This window comes from Octodon degus, unplaced genomic scaffold (assembly GCF_000260255.1).
Source record: "Octodon degus isolate 3935 unplaced genomic scaffold, OctDeg1.0 scaffold00086, whole genome shotgun sequence".
Lineage (NCBI taxonomy): Eukaryota > Metazoa > Chordata > Mammalia > Rodentia > Octodontidae > Octodon > Octodon degus.
In genome coordinates, this window is record NW_004524662.1 from 1,883,314 (window position 1) to 1,905,022 (window position 21,709).

Here is a 21,709-nt window from a genome sequence, read left to right on the forward strand (position 1 = left end):
TAAGAGAATGTAACTATATATCTATCCTAACCAGATAGTTACATTCTCTTAATGAATAGAGGGATTTGTTCTAATAGTGTTTGTAAACAGGATGTTATGTCTGCATCTTGTATAGCAAATAACCACTAGGAAGAGAGTATGCAATGTGTTAATTATTGAAACTGTCATACCAATTTGATTTGAAACTGTCTCATTGCTATTCGTCTCTCAATAAAATTATGGAAAAGAAAAAGAAGCAGAATCTAACAAATACATACCCACTTTATAAAATAAAAAAATAAAGTAAATTTAAAGATATATGAAGTTTTCTTCATTTTGGATTATAACAGGTCAACAATATGTCCAACTTTCTAGAACAAAATCTCATCTTTCTTTATATAATTGATGTTTTACAATATTTTAATTTTTATAGTTCAAAATACCTAACAAATATTGATCATAAAGCAAGACTTTCCGTGGATTAGATTAAATAAAAATATTTATCAGATCAATAATTTCTAATAAAACCAAACTTTAAAAAAGTTTCTAGATGCTCAAACTCTGTGAACTCTGGTTTTACAGAATAACTGAAAGCACTCTGTTTATTTCTTATTCCATCAGAACCAGGAAGTTTTAAGAAACATTTAAGGACATGACTATCACTATATTAACATAATGCTGATAGTCATAGAACCCTTATAAAAATAAAATAAATAAGACATACTGGACAATGTTTAAAAATTAAAAATAGAGTATTAAGATAAAATAAAAAAAATCATAAATATTTTAGGTTTGGAATAGTAAGTAGAATAAAATAGTTTTGTATCAAACTGAGTTTATAAAACAACTTTTTTGTTTTCAGTTATAGGAAAAGCATTCAACGAAGCCTATTTTGAGTGTGGCAAACTTGTAACATAAATGTGAACTTTAGAGAGAAACAACTTCATCATTTAAAGAAAGAGCTCCAGGTACTTCCTGTAGAGTTGAATGAGAATATTTACAATTTACATGCGGAACTGCAGGCAAACATTTATCCTCCTGGGAGAGGCCCAGGTAGAAGGGCCCCTTGGCAGAATGTTAAGCCTTGGACGGCTGATTGTCCTACCAGTGCGGCCCAGTCTTAAAAATACTGCTGGTTCACGAACCTCATCCGTAGTTAGTATTTGCTAAGCTCTTTATGACTGCAGAGACAGTAGAAAGAATTCAAAAGTACTTTAAATATCTCAGTTTATTATATCATGTATTAAATGTTACCACTGCTTTTGTTTTTAATACCTATAATTATCCATTGTGGGAATTGTTACAGGTACACAGGACATCCTGGTCATTTGCACTGTCTGTCCCCTTCACCCTCCTTCTCTAGATTCTCTTCCTGTCTCTACAGAGGACACAAGTTCCCTGCTACCTCTGTTTTATTTTACTCTTTATTTATATTTGGGGCCTCTCACACTAAGTAAACAATGTGATATTTAGTTTTCTCTGTTGTACTTAGTATTATGATATTAAGATCCATCTATTTTTCTATGACTCAAATTTATCTTTTCTATGGCTGAGTACTACTTTATTGTGCATATATACCACATTTTCTTTATCCATTCATCTGCTTATTGGCATCTAGTTTTCCATAATTTTTAGCTATTATGAAATGTGCTGCTATAAACACATATAGGTATGTATCACTGTAATGTAACTTTAGTTCTTTCAGGAAGATACCCAAAATAAAATTTCTATTTTTAGTTTTTAAGGAATTTCCATGTGATTTTCATACTGGTTGTACCATGTTATAGTCCCACCAATAATGTAAAAAGGTTTCATTTCTGTCAGAGACTCATCAGCTTTTGTTTTTTCTAAAAAAATTATTAGAACATAATGTTAAATGAAATAGATATACAATTTTTCATATTGCATTGATTGTTTAGAGTGTCCTTAATAGTAGCCATTCTTACTGGAAAAAAGTGGAATCTGCTGTTTTGATTTGTGTTTCTCTAATGGCCAAAGATGCTGAATATTTTTCATGTATTTATTGGCCATCTGAACTTCTTCTGATAGTGCCTATTCATTTCAATTGCTTTTGACTGTGACATTTATTTATTTATTTATTTATTTATTTATTTATTGGCGGAACTGGGCATTGAATTCAGGCACTTGCACTTGCCAGGGAAACGCTTATCTCCCTGGCCCGACTGTGGCTTATATTGGGGGCTCTAATTGCTTTGAGTTCTTTATATATTCTAGATATGAGTCCTCTGTCAGAGAGTAGCTATATGTTACCACTGTTATTTACTATTTGTCTAGTTAGCAATCAGAAGTTTCCCAAGCAAGGTTTCTACTTATTAGTTATTTTCATTTGTCAAATATTTTAACTAGTTATAATAAAAACTTTAATGCATTTAATAATGTACATGTGTCTTATAAAGAAAGGAAAGATGAAAAATTTATGATATAAATATGCTAAAAATCTACTTGTAATGAATCAACCTGCTTGCCAGGTGTTATGGTTTGTGTCTAGTTGTCCCCCCAAAGCCTCATGCAGTCATGGGGTGAGGACTTCTAGAGTTTGTGTTAACTCATGATCCACTGGGATTATGTGTGATCCAAGGCTGGGATTATGGGTCTTAATACTGCTGGGATTACCTATAGGTGGGTAAATACTGGGAAGTACCCATAGGTGTGAGTACTTCCCCTACCCTGGGGCAGGTAATTTGCATTACAATGTAAGGTGGGAAGAGAGGCTAGCTGCTTGAGCTGCTGCTACCCCTCACTTGCTCTCTTGCTCTTTGCCACCACCATGAAAAGTTGCCCTCTGCTATGTGCTGCTCTGCATTGGACCCAGCTGAGTATGGACTGAAACCTCCAGTAACTGTGAGCTAAATAAACCTTTCCTTCCTTCATTTTGGGTGTCGGGTATTTGTCCCAGCAACGAGAGAAGAGTAACTAAGACACCAGGCAAGCACATTCTTTCCTTTAGCTGTCATTTCTGGACAGAGGTTTTGATTTTACAAAGTCTCACCAACCTGTGATGGACCCTCAGGTCTACCAAATGGAAGAAAAATGTTAAGGTTGATAGTTTTAAACATTTTATTTTATTTAAAATGTGCTTTGTAGAGATGGTGAGGGCTTCTGGGAATGAGGGTGAATGGCAGGAAGGAATGGGAGGGAAATGGTGTAAAAAGATCAGGATGCATTATACATGAATATATCAATAAAAGATGATGAATATATTTATTATGGATCCTAAGGGTATAATAATAAAAAGTATATATTTGATTTCCTCAACATAAAGTACTTTTAGCAAGCCATTAAAATATTTGGCAAAAATAAGATATAACTGAGATTGCCATTTATATAGGTATTTTTCATAATGTAAGGTGATAACTATACTTTGGACTTTAACTCATAGATCTATTTTTCCTTATAATAAAGTACAACACTAACCACAGGGATTTTTCATAAATGCATATGTTTCTAGATAGGCTATTTATGGATGATGCCTTATGTAGGTTATTAGAGATAAAGGTCTTTTTAAAAATTATAAACTTGTTTTCATAATTTTTATAGAAAAGGAAAGAACATAAATTCAAATAGTTTGGCAGAGTGTGAAACATTATTTACTCTTTTCATTCCCACACATTCAGAGGCTGGGGAGATGGCTCAGTAGAAGAAGCACTGAGTTCAATCCCCAGTCTTACAGAAAAAAAAAAAAAAATCCATTCCCATACATTCTATAAAAAAATCTGACTACTAGACTCAGGCCAGTTTCAGACAATCTGTTGTTAGGACCCTGAAACATTACAATGTTTAAGCATATGTATGTATGTTCACTAAGTCACTTATTCATGCAAAAATACTGAGTATCAGAGATGTGTCAAGCACTCAAGTGGAAGACACAAGAGTAAGCAAAACAAAATTGTGTCTCTTGAAGAACATGTGCTGCGGGACAACTCACAGATCTAGGTAGTGTCATGCAGGCATGTCTATTATGAAAATAGTAAACAAGGGTCACCAACAGGGGACGCGGCTAAGAAATAACTGATTTTAGACAATTTGTTCAGGAGCATTTAAACAGAAAGTTGAACAGACTAAAGAAGCAGACTCATGTGACATTCTAGTGGTAGCATACTCCAGACAGAGCAAACAAATGTCAAGGCCTTGAGATGTGAGTTATGTTTAAAATGTTTGAGATAATAAGGGAGCTAGTGTGGCTGGAGTGAACCAAGAGGAGAAACATGCTACGATCTGATGTCAGAGAAGTCTCTACAGAGAGAGTATGTACGTGTACACTGCACAAATATCCTTTTTATAAATAAGGTTACCGCATGTATATAGGCAGTGATTTAAATACAAACAGATGACTTTAAATTAAGTAGGCAGAATGGGAAGTACAGTCAAATGGATAGCACTCCTCTTAAACTAGGCAACTTCCATTAGCTCTAGTCAATTGTTAAAATGACATGTATAAATCAGAGTCCAAATCTGTGCTGGAAAGAACAGCTACTAACAAGAAATCAATGAATAACAAATGCTGGAGGGAGGGCTGGCCAGATAGCTCAGTGGATTAAATCACCTAATTAGGCAGACGCGGGGACGAGTTCGATCCCCAACATGCCATGCTAGCCCCATCCCCAGAACACGCTGAGACTGCCATTGAGAATGGGCATGGTGGTGCGTCTGTAATCCCAGCACTTGGGAGGCTGAAAACAAGAGGATCACTAAGTCCAATCTGTGTAGTGAGACCCTGTAGGCCCTGTACTAAATACATTTAAAAAATGCTAAAGGGGCTGTGGGGAAAAGGAACCTTTTCCATTGTAGAAGTGGTGCAACTACTGTGGAAATCACTGTGGAGATTCCTCAAAAACTTAAAACACAGGTGCTGTTTTACTCAGCTAGTTCCTTTCTTGGTTTCTTCTCCCAAAAGTTAAAAGCAACATACCACTGCAATATATGAACACCCATGTTTATAGAAGCACAATTTGTAATTCCTAAATCTTGGAAACAGCCCTAATGCTCATCAATGGATAGATACGTGGCATTTTTATTGTAAATCACATTTTGTGTGTGTGTGGTACTGGGGATTGAACTCAGGACCCTGCGCTTGCCAGACAAGTGCTTATTCTACTGAGCTATCTCCCTGGTCCAATACTTTTTTTTTGGCGGAACTAGGGATTGAACTCAGGCCCTTGTGCTTGCCAGGGAAGCGCTTATTCTACTGAGCCATCTCCCCAGCCCAGAAGTGGCATTTTTATACTCTAGAGTACTATTACTACTCTGCCACAAAAAAAGATAAAATTGAGGTAGATGGATGCACCTTGAGACTATATTCTTACGTGAAGTAAATCAGACACACATGTTTAAATATCACATTGTTTTTATGGCGTGAGTCTAAATAATGACAAAAATGCATAAGAGATACTGGGAAATAGGAAGAAAATGGTACAAATACAAAGGTTGAAAATGAAAGAAAGAAGGGAAAAAGGGAAAAGAAAAAAATGAAGTAAACAATGGAACCAAAGCTTTTGTAAATAAAGAAAAATGAGGTTGAAAGGAGGGGAGGGGATTAGAGAAACAAAAAGAATATACATTACACAAAGGTACAAAGTACCTATTATAAATGTGATTCATTGTGTATATCTAAAATGTACTAATACGATTAACATACATAAAGGAAAAAAATACACATGTGTAATAGTGTATGACAACCTGGCAATGTTACAGAGCCCAGATACATTGTTAAGCACCAACATAAGGGCCAGCCAAATAGCTCAGCAGATTAAAATGCCTGCAAGCAGGCACATAGGCTGGGGGTTCAATCCCTGGGCCAGCCATGCTGGCCCCTCTCCTCGGTGTGCTGAGACAGCAATTGAGACTAGGGGTGGTCCCAGCATTTGGGAGGCTGTAAACAGGTGTATCACTATGAGTCCGATCTAGTAGTTAGACCCAGAACACGCTGTAACCCTTCCCTAAAAAAATACAGAAAAAAAAAAAGCACCAATCTAATGGTTCCATAAAGGTATTTCTTAAGTACAGTTAATATTTAACTCAGCAGAATTTGAGTAAAGCAAGTTACTTTCTGTAATACAGGTAGGCCTTATCCAATCAGTTGAGTGTCTTTAGAAAAAAGACTCAATCCCTTGATTGAAAAGGAGTTCTGCATTTGGGAACTCGTAACTACAACTGAAGCAATTCTCTGGTTCTCCTGCTTGTTGGCTTCCCTACAGATTTCAGGCTTGCCAGTTCCTACACTGGCTGAGCCAATTCTTTTAAAATAGTCATTTCCCTACCTATATTTGGCTTGTTGGTTCTACTTCTCTGGAGGACCCTGACTACTAAACACTCCATGCCACAATGCTAAGGGTTCTATGTTGCCAGATCTACTAATTTTTATTTTGGTAGCTAATATATATTTTCAGACAATGTTTAAACCGAGATAAAGAACACATGGAAAGATTATCATTTATTTTTTCACTGTAAGAAATAATGCTGTTAATTAACAATGGATAATAATCTTTCTCCTAAATTCTTGTTTTCATTTTATATTTCAAGAAAAGTAGAAGTCTAAATAAATGCTCTAATGTGAGCTTTCAAATTTGCATAGTTCAGGCTTGGGGAAAAAAGAAACTTTATTGGTAGGTGATGTGAGTATTGGTAGATGCCTTAGTCCATGGAGATCTAGTCTGGCCCACAACACTGTAAATGAGTAACCTAGATGCTGGACTTGGTCGATGGTATGTCAAAACATTTCACTCATACACACATTTATTTGTGCATCTTAGTATATGCACTGCAGAGATAACTACTGTGCAGAAGAAAATTGGAGGAAACTATAGAGTTAGAGTTAAATTTGATTACCTATATTTCACACATCCACTGAAGGCCTACTTACATATAAAGAGCAGAAGCCCTTGTTGGGAAATTATGGGGTGCATTTCTATAAACACTGCACAGGGAATCTTGGAATGTTTATTGTAAGGAAATCACTGTAAATCTGTAAGTTAGGAATTTAAAGAATGAGATAACTTCTGGTGGAGAAGGTCATAAAAGATTAAGGGAATAGTTTGCACTAAGCAGTGTTATGAAAGTTCAACGAAAATAGAGATGGAATATTCTAGGAGGAATAGGTGACACAGGGAAATTACTTACGTGGGAAAATGTTGGTTTGTTCCTGAAATTGTGGACAACTTATTTTGGAAGTACACAAAATGGTCAATTCAGTATAACAAGTATTTGCTGAATGCCCACTGTGTAGAACACAGTGCACCAATGACAGAAATATGAATGAAACTTAGAGGAAAAAAGATGAATGATACAATATTAAATCAGAAACAGACATGTATGTCAGGTAAAAGAGTCTGGAATTCATTGTATGTTTATTGTTAAGTACCACTGAAGGCTAACTAGGAGGTTAAAAAGAATGATTCTGGAACTTGAAAGAGGAAGAAGGGGCCCAGTGAGACAGCTCAGTGGCATAAGTGCCTGCCTGGCATGCGCAAGGTCTCAAGTTCAATCCCCAGTAATGAAAAAAAAAGAAGAAGGAATGCAGACAACCTAGTAAGTAGCAAGAAATACTTGGTTATGAAACTATTCAAGTGTGATCTAGGTCAGGAGAAGACCAAAAGTACAGTGACTATAAGAAAAACTCTAGGAAAATCTGGTTATAAATTAAGGAGACAAAGCATAAGATTACCTGTGTAGGAGTCAACTGATACCTTGGGACTATAATAATGACTATGAGTTCTAAGACCAATAATACAACTTTTGATCTAAAAAAATACAAAATTAAAATTTTCTCGAGGTAATATGAAAATAATGTTTATAAATGGCAATATCATGACCTAATTATCAGCAAACCCATTTTTTTACGAACTCCAGTTCTGCTGGTTACAGTCACTAAATGACAAAATATTTTGTAAAATCCTCTTAAGGAGGTTGAATGATTTTGTAAAATGACACTAGCACTTGAGAAAAACATGCATTAAAATTTACCTCCTCACTCCCTTGTGATAAGCTAGGAACACTCTATTGCCTAGCTATATCCCCACACCTTTTTATTTTTAAAATTTTGAAACAGTGTCTCACTAATTTTCTCAGTATGGCTTTAAATTTGTGATCATTCTGCCTTAGCCTCCCCAGTATGCCCCAGGTATGCCCTACCATGCCTGGTTTAGTCTTATTTTTAAAACTTATAAAGCAGAGACAATAGTCAAAACCAACAATGCAAAAACATATCCTTCTGGACATAAAGTTAGAGAAGATAGAATCTATTTCCAAAGCAATTCAATAGCCGCTTTTTCTTTTTGGTTGGTGTGCAGGGGACGGGTTACTAGGGATAGAACCAGGGCCTTTGCACTGAGCTATACCCTCAGCCCTTTAAAAAATATCTATAAATAAGTTTAGACAGGGCTTTGCTAAGTCAATAAGTTGACCTGGATGCACTCAAATTTGTAATCCACATGCATCAGCCTCCAAGAATACTAAGATTACATGTGTGTGCCACCACATTTGGCTGTAATTTGTTGTCTTATGTCTCAAAAATTGACAGTATTAATATATTTCCTTTAGAAAGTGCTTTAAACTATTCTTCAAAAAACATTCAAATGTATCATCTAACTGATTTTCACAGTAAACCTGCCCATTTTATCTATTTACAGGTGAGGTAATTAACATTTTGAAGTTTATCAACTTATTTGATGCTACTTTAATGGGTGGAGAGAAGGAAGGGAATGATAAAGGATGCAAAACTAACTGGACATACAGTAAGTATAAATTTTAAATTTTTTGTTTGTTCTTAAACTTCATTTAATTTTCATTTTTGCATTCCAGAGTGGCTAATGAATAGGCATGGTGAACAGAACAGCATGCATGAAACAAGCTGTGTATCAAAAGGCTGTGAACACAGTTACACATTAAGGACATGAAAAGACAGCTTTGATCCTAAATGCTACTAAACAAAAACTGAATCTAACTCACTTGAAGGAGTAATAAATTCCATGAAATATGAGAACTAGATAAAGTCTATTGTGTCACAATGAAAATCTAGATTTAGGAACTTATTTATAATTAAAAAATAATATGGAAGTATAATTGAAATCTTTATTTGAATTTTTATCACTGTTGCTACAATACAGCTCCACAGACAGCTCATGCACAAAATGTGGAGGTGATGTTTATGTCATTGTGTAGGCCAATTCTGCAAAAGATTAGAACACAGACCCAAGGAGATTAGGATCACGCGTTTAAATCTACTTTTTTTTGAGACAAGCTCTCACTATGCATGCAGGTCAGGCTGGCCTTGAGGACACCGTTTAGCCCATACTGGCTTGGACCTGTGGTAGTCCTCCTCCTCCAGCCTCTCGTGTGTAGGCCGCTATGGTCAGCTCAGCTCTCTCTTGACAAAGAATTTACACTTACAGAAATATTACTTCATGGCCAGAGTCTACACACCACAATCACTCTTATATGCATTCATAGTCTGACTGAAGAGCATATGAGTCAGTGAAAAATTGTCATCACCACAAAAAATAAAGAACAGATTCTAGTGAAATCCTACTTCTGATTGTTAAGAATAGCATACATACAGACAAAAGGCATTCAAAAAGAAAAACACTCATATTAAATAACATTTGTAAAAAGAATTGCTAAGGTTTGAGTGTGTCCCTAAAGTCTGTGTTGGAGATAGTCCTAAATGCAAGTGTCAGGAGGCCGGGGTGACTGAGAGGTAATGATGGGTCATGAGGTGTCTCTTATTCCACTGAGCTATCTTCCTGGCCCCCTGTCCTCCTTAATAGGTAGCAATGTGCTACTTTATGCAAGGGCAGCACCACTGCAAAAGCTGAGTCTGACCCTTGCTGCATGCTTGCTCTCACCCTGTCTGCCCTCTGCCTCTTGCTGTGGGATGATGCAACACCAGATGTTAGTGCCATGAACATCTCAGCTTCCAGGGCTGTACACCAAATACACCTCTGTTCGCTATAAATTACCTAGCCTATATTCTGTATTAAGATATATACATATATTTAAGACATATAGTGCATATATATAATATAAACAGTTCATATAAAACGGATTAAGACATGAATGTAGAGGGAAATTGAATTTTGTTTTTTGTGTATATTTCCTATAGTCTTTATATCTTCGCAGCTTCTATGACTTTGAAATGTATATTACAAATCCAGTAAATAGGGTTCATATTAGCCCACTCTCACTACTTTGAACATTATATTTAATTATTTAAAAAAGCTAGCACCACCATAGGAAACATTATCTTAAAATATGTCACAAGGCATTTAATATTCTGGCTCTAAATGTGTACTTTACCTTGTTCCAAATTAGCACTGCAAATTCAAATGTGGAATCACACACACACACACACACACACACACACACAAATTTAAACATATTAATTGATATTAGGATAAATAAATATACTAAATCTCATTTTCTTGGCATGAAACAACAGGATACATTTTTTGTCTAAAGACTTAACTTTTTACTTTCTTTAAGCAAAAGCATATATAAGGAAGCACTATAAAATCAGCAAACATTGAAACTTAGGCATTCCTCCATTAAGACAAGAATTTATTATTATTATGCCTCTTGAACTTAGGAATGTAGCACTACAGGTTTACAACAACAGAAAAAAAACATTACTAAATACAAATCTAATCCTACAAATTCAAGATACCTGCCTGATGAAACTGTTGAGATCTATACTAATGAAGCTCTTGCAGAGTTTCAGCATTTAGCACAGGAATATTTCTAATACTTTGCTAATAGAACTATTACAATAAACTTTATTTTAAACAGTTATATCATTTTTCACCTGCTAGCTCTATGCAAAAGAGCTATCAGTTACAGTGGTAAAGTTAGTTTTTTTTTATCTATCCACCTCACTAGTCCTTGTCCTTAACGTCAAAGGAAACAAACGGCCAACATTTCCTTTCCTTTTCTCCACAGTCAAAGGCTGCTTGAAAATTCAAAAAATAAAAACCAACAAACTAAGAATTCTATTTCCATACAATGAAATGGAATGTGTATAGCAACAGTAGCCCTTATTCTAACCAAATGACAGCAAATAGTTTTTGGAAAAAAAATTAGGGCAAGGTCAATATCATTGACTTGAAAATCATCAGGATATGTTAATATAACCCTTAGATGAATCACTGCTCATGCATTCTCTTTTTGGACTAGAAAACTGAGCGCCAGACTTGAGATTTACTGTTTCATTATTTCATGCCATATACATATAAGCTATAATATTGACTCACTTCTGGTTTCAGCTGTCCTTTATTTTTCTTTCCTCATTTTTCTTAATTAATGATAGAAAATGATACAATTGTATTAAATTTTGTATTAGTAAATACAACAATATACATATATGTTTATATACGTAAATGTAAAACTGATTTGAACTGAAAATGTATTTTTTCACCTCTTACTACACATAATTTACTATCTATGAGAATAGTCAATGTACCTCTGTACCTCTATCTATCTACCTGAAAATTACAGAATGCCCTCGGTTTTCTTCATATAAAATTAACTTTTTCTTTGCTTCTATACATAGGGAGCTTTGAGGAAAATCCTGGAATCTCATAGTAGCATTTCACATATGGATATGTAAGTACCACTTATGCAACCATGTAAGAAATATTATTTACTTTCATAAAATCAGATTAAATCAAAGTCTAAGTTACCATAAAACTTAAGCTTGGTTGTTTTTGGTAACTTCCTCCCTCTTTCTAGGGTCATATATTCCAAGAATGTTACCTCTACTTTATTTAAAATATATTTATGTATATCTTCACAGAATTCTTTCTATACCATTTAAACAACTGTGGAAAGACAATATAAAATAGACCACTTTAACTGCAGAGTTCAGTGGTAATAAATACGTTCATAGCTCTAGTACTTTCTAAAATCATCCTAAATGGAAGCTCTGTGTCTATTTCACAGCTTTCCCCACCCAGGCCTGGAAGCCTCTATTCTATCTTCTATTTCTATGAATTTGCCTATTTAAGGGGCCTTATACAAGTGGAATCATACTATGACAATTTGTTTTATTTCACTTAGCTTAATACTTTAAAAGTTTATGTATGTTGTAGCATAACAGAAATTCATTCCTTTTCATGGCTGAACAATACACACACACACATTTTCTTTATCCATTTTTTTTGATGGACACCTGGGCTGTTGGGCTGTTATAATAATTATACTGTGAACACTGGTATACAAGAATCTGTTTGAGTCTCTGTTTTCAATTATTTCCAGTGTACACCCAAGGGTGGAATTGTGGGATCAAATGGTAATTTTACATTTGATTTTTGATGAAATACTAATTTTCCATGAGCTATATCATTCTGCATTCTGATGTGCAAGGCATTTAAGTTCTTCGCAAAGTTCTGTTTTGATGGGAATATGCCTCTTTCCAGAGGATAAACATTTCACATTTCTCTGGAGTGGCAACCACATTTGTTTGTGCATAAAACACTGTACAGTTTTCTTCTTTAGGTTCTCCTAGGTATATTGTCACTATATCAATATGTAGTTTTTATTTATTTTTAGATCATTTTCTACATTGGCCTTTATAATAAGCACCCCAACCTAACATCACTATTTTGAGGGATGATATCTAAGTTAACATTCATTACTTGAGTATCACAAGTCTTTGATTTCTTTTTATCTTGTGATCTTCATGTCTTCCCATTTTATCCCACTACTTCCAAGCTAAAAGTATAAATATCACCATTGCTCACAGGGAGTGCTTCACTTCTGAAATCTTAAATAGCAATGTTCTATTTTCTGACTATCACCTATCTGTTCAGCTCTTGAATTTTCTCCATTCCTAATAAATTTACTATTAGATTTCTTTAAATTTTATTATTTCTTGATTTTTTTTCCTCAGCCTACTTATCCCTTCAATTTTATTTCCTGCCCAACTTAGCTTATGATATCATCCATCACCTGAACAACTCTTTTGCTGGTACTCTCACAGTCTCTGTGCACCACTGATTTTTGCCCTGGAAATTTTTCTTTCAAAGGGACTAAAAATTAGTAAAAAGATATTAGAAATGATACACAATTTCACTAACCAAAATGACAGGAATTCAACAATGGTTGTTATACTGCATACTGTTGTCTTCAAATTCGTCTTTCAGATTAAAGGATATAATCATGCAAAATCACTCAAAAATTAAAGGAAAAAATTAAGCACTAACTTTTCCTTTCAATTCCAAGTCATTATAGTCTTCTTTGATGCTATACAAAAATAGTAAAATGTATTAAATTACATAGTCATACAAGAAAGAACACTTGAAGTTTTTTAAATTTTTCTTGGTGCATGTTTGAAGTGCATACATATTTCTACATCTCTTAATTCTTTTTTCACCCCCTTTCCCTCCTTTATCCCCCTCTCTATGTCTGTTAGGCCCTTCTCCTTTGCAGAAGATTTATCTTTGTGTGTCCTACTGGTTTTTCTTCTATGAGAAATGCAAACTATAAATTAAGAGCAAAATAAAAGAACCCATTAAACCTTATGGTATGTACCCTACCTGAGCCTCAGATTCCTTAACTTGGGTCTTTTTCTCACCTGTATTCAGTTCTCTCTCTTTCTCTTCAGTAGCTAATCTAACTCTTCTCTCTCCTGTCAAAGCCTCCTGACTTCTTATGCTCAGAAGCTCACATTAACTTTTACTTTATAGGGTAATCTGTATTTACACTCATGACTATTCTGACCTGTTTCACTCCTATCTGTGATCACAATTTGCCTATTTACTTTTTATTATTTTACCAGGAAGAAACTTTACCTTAATCCAGCTAACTGAAGCACACTTGTGAAACATCAATTCTCAAACTTGGCGATGTGTAGGGATTTCTAGGGGCTTAAGAGATGCTGATGCCTATTGTGATTGATCTGTGTTGGGCTGGGCACCAGAACTTTTAGAGGCTCATCAAATGATTCTAACAGAAGCTATAGTGGAGAATCACTGGTATAAAAATTGAGAGAAGGCTTTACAGTCTAAAACAAACATGCTTGGTAAGATGTGTGCCTTCACTGTCAGAATTTGCCTACCTGCATACAGACAAAATAGTGTCACATAAATGCTGATTGCCACTGATGAATGATAATTAATAATTGTATTAAATTCCCAGAGCTGCTGTAACAAAGTGTCATAAACACTGTGGCTTAAAACAATGAAAATTTAACCTCACCCAGTTATGGACATTAGAATTCTGAAATCATTTCAAGGAGGCAGTGCTTTGTGTGCTACAAATAAAATCTTTCCTGGTCTCTACTAGTATTCAGAGTTTGCTGGCAATTTTGGCACTCCTCGGCTTGCACATGCCTTCTATTCCAGTCACACAGCTGCCTTCATATTCTCCCCGCCTTCTGCATGTGTGCTCTGGGTGAAGATCTCCCATATTTTCATGAGCACACAGTCATACTGGGTAAGAAATTACTCTAGTGACCTCAGTTTAATAGGGTCTCTAGTGACCCTATTTCAGAATAAGGTCAGGTTCTGAGAGTTAGGAGTCCTGCATATCTTTTGGGGAAAGAGAGGGAGAAAGGACATGATTTAATCTATAACAGTAACAAACTATTGCAAAATGTCAGTGACATTCCTCCAGAGTGAGTGTTCTTAACTTGTGAATCAGAAAAAAATTAACTTTTTATTTTAATTAATTCTCATGGAAGTACAGTGGAATGGTACCACTATAAGCACATTAATGAATCTCAATAGTAGTGTAAGTGGTTCTTATGAATCTGCAGCAATACAAATCATTGGTATTTTCATGTTGCATTTAAGTATTTTTAATTATCACAAAATAATATTAATCACTAGATTGAAACTACAGTTACAGATCTGCTGCTATATTGAGAAAATTAATACATCAATAATGCGTATATGCTGTAATATGTTATATAAAGCTTTTGTGATTTTATTACAGGAAAACTGATTTTAATTGCTGTGTAAGCATTAAATATTCTGAAGCAAGGTCAACATTTTAAAAACCTTCAACAACTTATAGTCTGTAAGACGAGCTTTTTTTAAACATAGTAATAAAAAATACATAGAAATAATTACATATATTAGTATTAAGCTTTTATTTTTACTGTGATCCACTATGAGAATGTACATTTTATATATAACCCAATGTACAGTTTGATATCTTTTTCATATATACACCACAAAGATAAAAGAAAAGGATCATAAAACAATACCAGATATGTAGTCTGGCATTTCCTATTCTAATTGTTTTCATTTAAAAATGGCATTTGTGACCCACTGAATTCATTTCATTTTTTTTTTTTTTAACAGAACCAGGGATTGAACTCAGGCCCTTGAGCTTGCCAGGGAAGCGCTTATTCCACTGAGCCATCTCCCCGGCCCCCTGAATTCATTTCATAATTACTCATGGAACATAAATTAAGTAAGCCTGTTAAAAATATTTTAGTGACATTTCTTTAGAGATATTTTATAGCATATTGTAATAGTTAAAGAGTTATTACTGTTATTCATGTACTACTTTAAAAATATACAGAATCATTTTAGAGGTAGAATTTAGATGCACAAAAACTTAACAGTTCAGTGGCTAACCAGGCTTCAATAATATATCTACTAGTAAGTTATATTAATCTTAAATTAAATTTTTAAAATTTAAATTATACTAAATGTTGGAAGGGAAGAGGGTATACTAATTTATGCCTAAATAATTAAAAAATATGACACTTTAAATATATAATATTAAATTTTGCAAAGTGTATTTACTCATCTGGTATTGTAAAATATGGTAGAAATGTTTTCCAAACTATAAAATATTTACTTAACACCAAGGTAAAAATAATTTACCTGTAATAAACTCGTAGAGTCTGAATTTCTTCTTCCAGTTTCTTGTATTGTTCAACTGCAGTTTCTTTTGCTTGATGCATTGATAACAAATTGGCCTGCAAGTAATTGATATGTTTTGAAAATACATTATGAGTTTTTGTAAAAATGGAGTAGTACCATATGAATAGAAGTCTTGCATTTCTGTTAGTTCAAAAACCTATAGTATTTTTAGTAGTATCACAATTTCCCACAAAATAGTCCAAACATATTAATGACAAAATACTAAAGTCAGGAATATATTAAGTTAACCAACTTTGGTCATTACTAAACTTGAACTTTACTTTATCTGTATCATCAGATATATGGCCTTCTGCAATGTTTAACTTTATACACAGAATTCAGAATGTGGAACACAGGTTCGGGGCAAAATCTACAGCTGAGATAAGAACAATGGGTGTTTCACACACAAACGTAATGTGGCTCCACTGCCTGCTCACATTAGATTTTCTTTTAACTTTATTAATAGTGAAACTCAGAAAATTCTAAATATGTTGTTAAACTATCTTTGATATTTAATGTGAAAAAACACATAAGACTGCAATCTGATTCTTACAGATATTCTTTAACCTTTTCTATTCCCTTTCTGTAGAGAAACAATGCCTATAATGAGAATGGCAGCAACCTTGACTATTAGAGGTACTATATCCAAGGGATGCTACTGATCCTCCTTAACTGCAATATTCGAGTTTTAAAGCATGGGAAATCATATTTTAAGATTTTAAAAACATTCAGATCAATTTTTTATTGAGAAACAAATATCAATGAGACAGTTTCAAAACTGATTAATAGGGCAGTTTCAATAATTAATACATTGTACATTGTTATCTTCTTAGTGGTTACCCATAGTACAAGATGCAGACAGGATATCCTGTCCAAACTCTATTAGTACAAATATTTCTTCTCATTGAATTAAGCGAAAGTAGCTGTATATCTATCCTAACTATTCTGCATATACAGATAAAAAAATGGTCCTTCCTTTGTGTCCCCTACTTTTGTTTAGTCCTGTCACAAATAGGTATTCCATTGGCATCTAAATACTATAGGTGCGTGAATTCAGCAAAACAATCCAACACAATCCAGCAGTCCACAATAGTAGTGGGTTATCCACAGAATTTGTTGACTTCAGCTTTTCACAGCTCAGCATATTAATATGGCTTTACTTTATATACCTCATTTTAATACTTTTCTGCTGGATGGTTAAGACCAAGATAAAGCAAGACTTATATAACAAGAAAGGTAACTTTGGTATCTGATAAGGTCAGTCAAGTACCCTCAGGATTTATCCTGTAATCTTGTACAGCAGTTCGCAGTTCCTTTGTCAGTGTCAGCCATGTGGATGAGTCACGGCCATTGCTTGACCAATTTGCTCTCTGTGAAAGCCTGAGAGAATATTTTCTCTCCATGTGCCTCTCCTTAGGCACACTCTACATCATCGATCACATTGCTCTGTGGCCCCATAATCTCCTTGATCAGAAAAACTGGGACACAACTGAGTTATATGATGTTACAGTATAGGTTCTCCTATGTCCTGAGTCTTCACTGACGTTGAAAGGCTAGGATCAAAATATTGGCTGTTCTTGCAGCCCTTTTATTTCTCTAATTTTTGGTCTGCAAACTTAGGTTGTTAACCCTCCATAAGAGAAGCTTATTATTACCCTATAACATATGCAGTTGGGTTTAACTTCACTATTTGTCTGAATATCAAACATCTTAGGCATAATATGGAACAGGTATTTTCCATCAAGTATTGATATGTTAAACATTAAGTCCCTAGAGAATATGGAGACAAAAATTTTAAAAAATGAAAAATATTTAAAGAATATGCATAAACAATTACATATTTTTACACAGAAATTTAGAAATCTGACCACATACAATATTGTAGCAGTGCAGTCCTGTGACATTTTTTTCCTCAGATTAATTTTTTTTTTTTTTTTTTCGGAACCAGGGATTGAACTCAGATCCCTGCGTTTGCCAGTCAAGCGCTTATCCTACTGAGCCATCTCTCTGGCCCCCTTAGGTTAATTTTTGACTAATACACAAAACATAAAAATTTTACCTGCTAATGGGTAACATTATAGGTTGATAATATATACACTATGTATTGTTTAAATCAGTTTAAACCTATCTATATCCTCAAGCATCTTGCACTTTTACAGTGAAAAACATTCAATATATTTTCTCATAGCTTTTTTAGATGTACAGGTCATTGCTGTTATCTATGAGGAAGGGTTTTTTTTTTTTTTTTTTTGGTACATAGGTTAGACTAGTAATTTAAAAACTAATTTGTACTTTCCCCACCATCATTTTGTTGGATCTTAAACACCATCAAACAAAGTTTTCAACATGACTTTTTAAATATGATACTGATAAGTCAGGTTTTCATGTTATTTAGTGAAAGTCTAATTACAAGAAAAGATTCTTTTTCTTTAACTGGTGTTTGATATGCAGGAAGAGCACACAGATAATTATCCTTACAAACAACAGCAATGCCAGTAATTAAAAATAATTGAAAACTTGGAGGTGGAGTTTTAGAATTTTACTGAATGCATATGATTTCACTGGAATAATTTTCTTCCTAGGAATGTAATCATAAGAAAAATCATGAAATCCTAATTATAGGAAAATTAATTAGTGTAATGAAGGTGAATATTAGATAATGCTCATTAATGCCACAGAACTATAGAAAATACAACAGTTTAAATCTTTGAATAGAAGTTTATGCACAAGATATTAATTTGTTCCTTATCTGAACTAATGGATTCTAATAGTTACTTTTTAATTAAATTTAAGATGGTTGAATACTTTTTCTTAACGTGCTGTACTTCATAATTGATGAAACATATTTAAAAAGTGGAGAAACTATTTAAAATAAAAAGTGGTAGGTTCTTGATGTCAATTATTAACTGCTTTGCTATTTTGCACTGTAATAAAAGTATGATTGAAATGATAACTTGGAAGGCACAGATACTATGACTAATGGCAAGTTTCAACAGAATCATACATACATAGACACACCACATTCAACTTAGGAAATCTAGAGTGTTGTACTTCATGTATTCAAGGAATAACAGATACTAGACAGGTGATAGAAAATTTGCTGAATAAACACCTTGCTGATCATAAATACCTATAAACAAAATATATATTGTCAATAAGGAAATTAATAATAATAGTGTAAAATATCCTAGAAAATGAGGAAGATAATTATCTGGAATTTCTTTTGCAACATTACAAAAACAAAAAGTCAGAAGCAAACAACCATAAGGGTAAAGTTCTTGTAGAAAATCACAAAGTGTAGATTTTGCTTAAAAATTCCCATACAAAAATGCGATCAACTTTACTTAAATATTCATGGCTAAGGTAATATTGAACATTTATTTCACTTTCACTCTACACACATCAATGAAGGAAGATAAGTTTGAATCATGTGTAGGAAAATGAATGCACCTTCAGATCATAAGTTTAGATGAAATAAGTCATAATCAAACATAAATATTAGTGGCTTCTCTTAAATGAGAAATCCATACTATAAATAGAGGGAAAAAAGACATCTAATCTGGTCAGCATGTCTGTTTTTGGTAAATATCCTTACCTTTGTGTCAAGGATGAACTTCAGTGGCAATTATCTCAGACCTAAGATCCAGGTTGTCTCATCAAAGTATTGTATCCCACAGCTCTAAATGAAAACAAATCCTGACTTTCTTTTTGGTGCGAGGTTGGTACTAGGGAATCAAACTCACAACCTAGTGCTTGCCAGGCAGGTGTTGTACCACTGAGCTATATCCCTGGTTATTAATAAATCCTGATAATAGCATTTGTACTCCTGGATCCCTCTGTACAGAAGACAGATCCAGATCTACTTCATTTATGTATTTGTAGGACATAATGATTATATTCATTATACACACACACACACATATATATATATATATATATATATATATTTTTTTTTTTTTTGTGGTGAAGACAAGAGAGTGGAGTGGAAATTTTTAGTTTCAGTTGGATGTCTGTTACATGCAGTGTAAAAACATTTCAATTTAAATATTTTATGTCTATTGTATTCCCAAGACTCATTAATTCCATCACTACAGGTCAAAAATAAATTTCCTATAAAAATCATTAAGGACCCCCTGTGAAATTACATTTTGTATTTCCTGACAAAGCAAGTTCTCATGCATGCAACTGAGTGTGGCTCCGAAATCTTTAACTCATATCTGTTGGGGCTTTGAAAAATTTGTGGCATGTGAGTTACTTTAGCTCTAATTCAGCATTTCATTGCTGTCAGCAACTATATATTCAGTGCCTACCATTTGCCAGGTACTGTTGTCCTTTGAATACATCAGTAAAGAGGTATGGTGTTAAATGATTGTTCTAGTAGGCTGAGAGCAGTTTTAAAAATGTCTGGAGAAGCTAGTTATGGTATCTGCTACTCCCAGATATATGTAAGTTATACTTAAGTGTATATAAGATTTTTTCATTCCATAAAGAGATTTAGGAACATAACAAAAAAGCCTACCTTGCAAAATGATACCTAAAAACAAAGATGAACAAAAACAACCGTATTTCAGTTTATCTCCTTTCATAGGGAGATACGGATGGCATGCTACAAGTGCAAGCTTTTCAGAAGTGATTCCTTACGGAGCTGTCAATATAGTTCAACAGTGCAGCACCTTCCTGGCAAGCATGTTGTCCTGAGCTGGGTTCCTGGTACTCCCCTCCTGAAACAAAGTAATTACTCAGAGGGTATGTTTTGTTCTCATGTCATGGTTTTTAGCTTGTCAGACCAGAGGTGATCAGGTTCATTACTCAAAAGTGGTCATACATGCACTCTTCAGTGAGCTTGATATGTGAGGAGAAGTCAAGAACTTGTAGTAGAAGTAGAAATCAAAACATGAGTAGGCAGATACTGTGCAGTGAGTCAAGACTGTGAACCGAAAAAGGGAGAGGCAAAGAGAAGTGTGCCAGAAGCACAACCCAGCAGACTGTGGAACCAGAATGACCATGACTGCAGTCTGTCTCCGCCACAACCCAAAGCTTTTACCACGGCAAGTTAACATATTTTTATATGCCTACATTTGCTCACTTAAAAAAATGGGTGATTGTACTCTGTATCTTAGAATATCAGAAAAAAAGAACAAAAATCAACTTCATGATTTAGCAGGTGAAGAAACAGCAAATATCTGTAAAGCAGGTGAAGACAATAAAAATGCCAATTAGACCCAGATTTTACTCTTCAGACCTTTTCCCTAAGGCTGAAGGATGCTAACAGTCCCATTGAATCCTGTTTGTGGTTTTCCTTATGATTCTGTGTCTATGTTATGGTTTACACCTAAAGTAGCCCCCACAAAACCTCATGTATTCCCATTAGTGGATTAAGCCACTGATAAGTTCAAAGTTGAATGTGCTGTTAGGTGGAGCTTGCTGGGGGAGATGGGTCACTGGGTCTGTGTGTTTGGAGAGCGAATCTCTCTTTTTGGCTCTTTCTGCTCTCTTGGCTTCCAGCCACCATGCTGAGAAACACTTCCCTCTGTCATGTCCTTTTGTGTTCTATCTCCACATTGGAGCCATCTGATCACGGACTGAAACTTCTCAAAGTGTGAGCCAAAATAAGTTTTTCCTTCTTTCTGCTGCGTATGTCAGATACTTTGGTCCATGTGACAGAAAAACTTACTAAAGGGGGCTTTATCATAATATCCTCTCCTGGTCAAGAGAACAAGTATGATATTAGTGCTGTGCCATGAGTCACATAATCTTTCTTCCCTAAAACATTAGTATACAGAATGTAGTATTTCTCAAGAATCTCCTTTTAATGTGTGGAATTTCAATGACTATCTTAAAAAAAA

The 21,709-nt window shown here is 34.4% G+C and overlaps 1 protein-coding gene across 8 annotated transcripts in view; it reads right to left on the reverse strand.

The window, feature by feature from the left end:
• The window catches only part of Mipol1 (mirror-image polydactyly 1), a 349,459-nt gene that overhangs the window by 137,315 nt on the left and 190,435 nt on the right, over positions 1-21,709 (reverse strand). For all 8 annotated transcript variants that reach the window (XR_002822316.1, XM_023721848.1, XM_023721844.1 and 5 more), the window contains exon 11: positions 15,825-15,919. Coding sequence is in view for 7 of the 8 variants with exons in the window: in XM_023721848.1 (XP_023577616.1) it covers positions 15,825-15,919 (95 nt within the window). In the remaining variant the exon portion in view is untranslated. The remainder of the gene's footprint in view (positions 1-15,824; positions 15,920-21,709) is intronic.